This window comes from Pocillopora damicornis, chromosome 7 (assembly GCF_964200805.1).
Source record: "Pocillopora damicornis chromosome 7, jaPocDami1.2, whole genome shotgun sequence".
NCBI classification, from domain to species: Eukaryota; Metazoa; Cnidaria; class Anthozoa; order Scleractinia; family Pocilloporidae; genus Pocillopora; species Pocillopora damicornis.
This window is the reverse complement of record NC_142676.1, coordinates 21,328,178-21,335,012: the sequence shown is the minus strand read 5'-3', so window position 1 is coordinate 21,335,012 and position 6,835 is coordinate 21,328,178. Positions and strand designations below refer to the sequence as shown.

Here is a 6,835-nt window from a genome sequence, read left to right as displayed (position 1 = left end):
ATTTTTTCCAGACTTGAAATGATTGTTCAAAACAAAAAAATAAACATCTGATTTTCTGAGTGATTACTTGATGTAAAAGAGAAACAAATCTCAGTTTTATTTTTGCACTTAGGGCCCTCAGATATGTAGCGTCTTGTTTGGACAATAAATATAATAAGGGGGAATAATGAAACCAAACATGACAAGGTTTCCGCTACTTTTAATAACATGCAAACGCGTTTTCTTGAAAGAGAAGAGTTTTTATCTTATCACTGGAGCCCAACAATTGTGCATGCATGTTCTACAAGAGGCTCTAACAAATCAGACATGCTCTTGATAGTGAGTGGAAACTCGCCGCCACCATCGCTCACTTGAGAAACAACCGTCTGCAATACAACAAGAAAAGTTTCTAGCGATCAGTGAGTAAATCGTGCTCAAGCGAGAACGGAGGAACAAGAACAAAATTGTGGGAATCATCATATTTCAATTGAGATTGCAAACTGAAAAAGCCGGCGACATTTATATGAGTTACCTAACTGAATTCATTCTATGCAACTTTTCTGAGCAGATGTAACCCGAAAAAAACGGATTGGCCGGCCAACGGCCTACTGAAATTAACGCGCTTCACTAAGAGCGGCGACGCCGTGTTGAGAAACCTCAAGAAGAGATCAACCCTTATGATCTCCTGACCTCACTTTATTCACTAAACTCCACTGAACAATGTCGTCGAAACAAGAGTTCAAACTGGCTAACGCTTCCTTTTCTGTCAACACAACAAAAGAGACGCTGGCGAGCGGTTTAAGAAGTTAAGCCACGGGATTTTGTTAATGAAAAAAATTAAGCAAAAAAAATTTGACTGACTGCTCTGAAAAAGTGTTCAAGATAAATCAAATGATGGTCCAGCATTGAATGAAACCTTTTTCGGGAAAAATGTCCTCGGTTACTTCTATAGAAATTATGAGATATCACAGACGGTGCAACTATACAACGTCTTCGCTTAAAAAATTCCTTCCTAAGGACCTGATGCGGTCATTGTTGTGACGGTTCTGACGGACAAGCTTCAGTATTCCCATTGGTGCCCTTTTATTTGATTTACATTCGAAACTAGGAAAGATGAAGAATAGGGAAAAAGGTATAATTTCATTGTAACTGTACTCAAGCAGGAGGCGGCTGAGGCTAAAGCTGACCCTACCTGAATATTTACGATGACCCGAAAAAACACAAGTCCCAAGAAGAATTTCCAGTTTGGTAGAGGAAGACCGTTTCCAGTGAGATCACAGTACAAAGACAGCAATGCCTCTTCACTAGGTATCCCCTCTGAGTAATAACCTACAAAAAACATTTCCACTCATTTAATCGCTGAATTATTATTCGACAGAAATTCTGAATTTTGTTTTCTCCGAACGAGGATTTTAGAATGTAAAATTGGCAAGATACATTTGCTCATAATTGATAAAAAGGTAATCTGTTCCCAACGGCTGGACATTCATTTAAACTTACGAAGATATTTCCACTCATTCAATCGCTGAATAACTCTTTGACACAGAATTTCCGAATTGCGATTTTTCCGAAATAGGATTTCACAAAATAAAATGGTAATATTCAATTGTGCGAATAAAGGTCATTCGTTCCGAACCGCTGAATAACCATTTTAAACGATACTGTCCATGGCAGTCGGTAATATGTTGTTTCACTAAGTTTTTTCTCTAAAGAAAACATCAGACATCTAGATCAGACTGACGATCAGTTAAACCCCTTCCATACTTAGTTATCCATTGGGGATTGTTGAAATTTCCTGTTGCTTTATTTGCAGACTCCTTTTGTGAGTCAATTAATTACTTCACTTGTGTTTTTTCCTCTTTGCCAGGATACCAGTAGTACCCTTGTTAAGATTGTCACTGCGCATGCACAACACATAGGCTATGCGCAAGCTCGTCGACTACGCGTCACGTGACACCAGAGGCGAGAAGTATCTGGAAGCGGCTTCTCGTTGGTAACAACTTCAATACAAGGATAACATCTATCTTAAAGTCATCTTTAAATCTTAAAAAAACTCGTTTTACCAATCTTTCCAGCAGGCATAAATTCCAACGCAGCGGGAAAATGGAACGGAAAACAGAAATATGCAAGGTCCTCAAATGGATGCCCCCAGCATGCCCCTTCCCAGTCTATCACGGCCAGCGCCTGAGGCTGAAACAGGTAGCACGATTTGGTCATAAAGTGGTCGGAAAAAGATACAAATAAAAGGAGCGGTTCGGAGATCATATTATTAGGAAAAAGGCATGTCCTGATTACGCACCATATAATAAGTAAAATTAGTCTAGTGTCAATCGTTCTATAGACACTTACACCCTAGTTTACTAGTTAGTTACCTGTGAGTGTTTGTTTGTTTCATTAGTTTTATTGCGTACCAGTAGTTGATGTTTATATCGTTGCTTATTGTTACGTAACTTATGTGGAGTTCTTTGTCATGGTTTGGGTGTAAATTAAGACCTTCGGGTCAATCTTGTTATCCACTTTTTTTAAAGCAACTTAGTCGTTTTTTAAGTGCGCATGCCTGCGAAGCCATGTTCCGTTAAGGTAAAGCTAACTTATTTTACTGTAATTTTATTTGTAAGTTTTTGTTTTCTTGTTTGTATTTTTCCTACTCATGTTTAGTACCATAGGCGTGTAGACAGTTTGAATAAATGATGAGCACAAATATTCGTAACTTCGGTTAACCTCCATAAGGATCGAAGCAATTGCATTTAACATTTTGTAGGTAGAGTAGCTCACATAAAGATGCCATCCATAATGTACGATGTGAAAGGACATAAAAAAGTTCCAGCTACGCGGGATACTTCCGAAGAGTGGTCTTCCCATATCACAAACCTCACCTCAAGATTCCACTCACTAAAAAGTTTGAGAAGCCCAATGCACTGAGGATCGAGTCGCGCTCTTTCCTTGCCACAACTAAATAGAAGCAGGTGTTCTCATCCGACGAAACGACAGTTTAATCAGCTTACCTTTTAATCGGGAGGTTATTTGTGTCGAGATCCGTACATGAGTACAAACATATTGCATTGTCTTATGAGTTAGTGAAACAAAATGCAAACATATTGTCTGAAAAACATTCTCTTAATTACCTCATTTGGGTGCCAAAGTATATTTGAAATTCTGAAATCTTCGTGATGGATGACTGCAAGTCAAATACCAACCATTAGAGGTTACAAAGCTTCGATTATCAAAGATAAAATTTGAAAGAGATTTTTGGGGTAATCCTTTGTTAAACCGTTGTTCCCTCGTCCCAGTCCTTCTCTCTCCCCCCTCTCTCTCTCCCTCTCTCTTCCCCACTCCCTTTCCACCTCCGTTACCTCCTGACTCCCTCTTTTAACTCCCTTGCTCACCTGTTCTACCACACCCTCAACTTGTCGCTCTTTTCCTACCTCCTTTCTCTGCCTCACTGCTTCTCTCGTTCGGTCCGTCACCCTGGCTTCCTAGCTCCCAGGTTCATTCGTCCTCAGCCCCCCTCCGTCCCCCTTCGCACCTCTTCCCTCCCCTCCTCTCCCCTTCCTCACCACTCACTCTCTCTCGTTCACTTTCTCCCTTCCTCTTTCCATCGTTCCTGAACGCAAATATCATAGGAGAAGCTCATATCTATTTTTGCGAAGATTACGAAATGTCGAATAAAGAACAGTTGCACAACGTTTCTTACCAGGTTTCTCGCCATCGTTGGGTTTTTTGTCTCTCAGCCACTCCATTAATCGATGAGCTTTAGGATTGGACTTCCTTTCTGTCTTTTTGTAAGCTTCAAACAGCATATCCATCTGAGAAGCAACATATTTTCCCCATAATTATGTGAAAGTTCTTATTATTCCTCCCTTTTAAGCCCTTCTTACTATCAAGCTCTCCTTTTAAACAAACTCCCCTCTCTCACATGCCCCCTCTTTAACAAGCTACCGACTCTAACAAGCTAGACCCTCTTTTAAACAAACTCCCCTCTCTCACATGCCCCCTCTTTAACAAGCTACCGACTCTAACAAGCTAGACCCTCTAGCCAGCCCCTGTTCTAACAAGTTCCCCTTTCCAATAACTACCTTTTCTAACAAGCTATCCCTTCTTACAATTGCAACCTACTCCCTCTAACAAGCTACCCCCTCCGACAAGTCCCCTTTGCTAAGAAGCCCCATTGCTAATAAGTTTCACTCTAAAATAATCCCACTCTCAAACAAACTTCCCCTCAAATAGTTCCCCTTCTTTGATTGTTCCTCTGCCCAAGAACCCCTTTACATTATACCTCCCCGTCCGAAGTTTCAAGTTTCTAATAAGCTCCCTCCTCTAACGTCCAAGCATTTCTTGAGGGAGAGCTTTTTTTTAAAGTTTTACCCACCCTCTGTTTTAAGACGTCTTCTTTGTCACCGATTCCTTCTAAGTTAAGCTGATCCGTATCCAGAGACTGAAGTTGCGCTAAGGCGCGTATCGCAGCTTCAAAAATGGCTTTTGTCTGGTCCGCAGGGACCCCGGGTAAATTGGCATCCGGGAACTGACGACCCTGTTGAAATGTAATGTTGAAATGCTGTCCATCACCATTTATTATTCGACATACATTAGACATAGGATCGTTCACTGAAAGTCGCATTGTATGATTTTGACCCAAAAAGAATTGAGACCCAAGTGGAACAGTTAAACAGACTTTGCAATAGCTGCTGGCTAGCATAACGTTTTCCTTCACCGTAAGTCTATGCCTTAGTGGCATGCAGATTGGGATATGGTTTTATTCTCTTCTTTTTCAAGTGAGCAGTCTTTGAGATGCGTAACAGCACTGTATAGATGTGCATGTCCTACTGTAAGTACCTTTCAGCAACATCAACTTCAATAGCTGACATTATAACAATTTATAACAATTTACAGTCCATACTGTGAAATATGGCACGCGATGCTCAATTGAATAAAATTGCTGATATGCCTTCATTTTCAGAGTGCTAGAGCACAACTTAAGAAGCCTAGTGACTACCTTTCATGGCCTGAGTTACTCAGGAATACTCTCCCCACCCCCTAAAAATACTACCTAAAGCATCTAGCTGTTATTAATATACATGGTTACTTGATCAGCAAAAACGACGAGACGTTTGCATCGTATGCTGGGACAAAAACAGCTCATCTGAGAGAACATCGCGATAATCTTTTTACCTTGATGTACTCCATGACGTAAAATTCCTGGCCCATAATTGACTTGTCCTCACAAAAGAGGTACATTTTCGGCACCGGAAAAGAGGCCTCTCCAAGAGCGGACATGATTCTATGCTCAACGTCGACCTGCGCGTATTAAATTGAAAACGTCCGTGAAAAGCCAGATTATACTCCCTCTACCCTGTAGTTTGAACTGATGCAAGAACAGTACCTTGTGAAATCCTGCGTAAATCTGGAATGGTGCCTTGTGCCTCAAAACGAAATCTTTTCCATTTTTTTGAAGCAGAAAGGTTGGATTCGACGTTCCAGTCCTTTTCATTGCATCAATAATACAAATATAGAATGTAATCGGTCAGTGGTGCAGGCAACAAATTAAATATGTGAATATTGACCTTTTTGACCAGTTATTGATGTCTGCTGGACTAATAAATCCTCGTTGTTAAATGGAAGTAAAAACATCACAAAGAGTGAAGCCTGTATAAAGAATTCAGGCGTCCACAAGACTTCCTCCTTCCCCCCCCCCCCCTACTCCGCCCCCTCTCCTTCCCTCGTATACTCCATTCTGTAGCGTAAAGCGGTATACCTGGCTAAACCAGTTTGGTTCACTCAAACAGTGTACATGAAAAAGGTGTTTTCTGAGTCAGAAGCCTTCCACCGGAATTGAACCCAACGAAGTCCAGTCCACATGTTTAGGATTCTTACTAAGTGGGTTATTTTCATTAAATATTTGTTTTTCCAGCATAAGATTTTTGTCTTTTCACAAAATTAAACGATTAAACGAAACGTCTAATAACTTGAGGATGGTTTGGAAATCGGTTTTGCCCAACAACGGGCATTAAACATCTTTTTTTGTAAACGGCCATTTCGGTGTGTATGCTTGCCTTATCGTCACGAAATCCCAAGCGCTTTAGACGATTCTAAATACCTGCCTCATTTGCGTAATATATGCTCCTTTGATTGAAAAGTGATATTTAATGAAATCAGTGTTCAATGTCGCATAGCGAATCGTGGAACCGTGCAATATTTCATGATTTCTTGACTCTCTGTACCATCAAATTAAGTCATGAAATGCAATCACAGCCTTTGCTACAGAAATGTTTTTCTTATCGAGCCGATTTACTCGGAACCTATACTTTGTGATTGCAGTCATTGCAATTGTAATTGCGGTTCGAATTTTGCAGCGAAGTCAATCGACTAGCGATTCAATGATAAACAAATCCTGACTTTCTTGCAGCTTTTCGTGTCTCCTACCTGAATTTGAAAATCTTTAGTTCCCCATCGCCTTCAGGAAAATCCACCAGATTTTTTTTCAGGAAATCGTGAATTTTTGAGCTATCAAACGTTTGCTCCTCCATTCTTTCTTTGTCAAGTAAATAACTTTCGTGACAAGGCACTTTTAGTTTGACGTCAATGGCGTTACATGACGTAATTTCATCACCCGTCAAAATATGTGAATAGTGGGTTCTTATGTTCCTCTCTATCATTCACTATTCCACATCTTTCAAACACCGCGCGAAACTAAACAAATTTTTTAATAAAGAATTACGTTTTACCCTCAAAACCTTCTCACGTCAACGGTTCATTGCCAAAAGATCAACGGGATTTGAGAGGAAATGAAGTTGAATAACGACTGTCAAAGCGTAGTCCACAATACCTTGCAGTCCTTTTCCTTAACATACTAAAAAGA

At 40.3% G+C, this 6,835-nt stretch overlaps 1 protein-coding gene across 1 annotated transcript; it reads right to left on the bottom strand.

Annotated features, from left to right (window-relative positions):
• Nucleotides 1-56: 56 nt before the first annotated feature.
• LOC113677532 (acyl-CoA dehydrogenase family member 11) lies at nucleotides 57-6,556 on the bottom strand. The gene is made up of 9 exons (XM_089211308.1): nucleotides 6,400-6,556; nucleotides 5,360-5,459; nucleotides 5,149-5,274; nucleotides 4,349-4,510; nucleotides 3,674-3,785; nucleotides 3,105-3,157; nucleotides 2,043-2,169; nucleotides 1,172-1,308; nucleotides 57-365 (listed from the first exon to the last, which is right to left on the bottom strand). The coding sequence occupies exons 1-9, from the start codon at nucleotides 6,501-6,503 to the stop codon at nucleotides 249-251; spliced, it is 1,038 nt and encodes a 345-aa protein (XP_089067434.1). The 5' UTR covers nucleotides 6,504-6,556; the 3' UTR covers nucleotides 57-248.
• Between the last annotated feature and the right edge of the window lie 279 nt (nucleotides 6,557-6,835).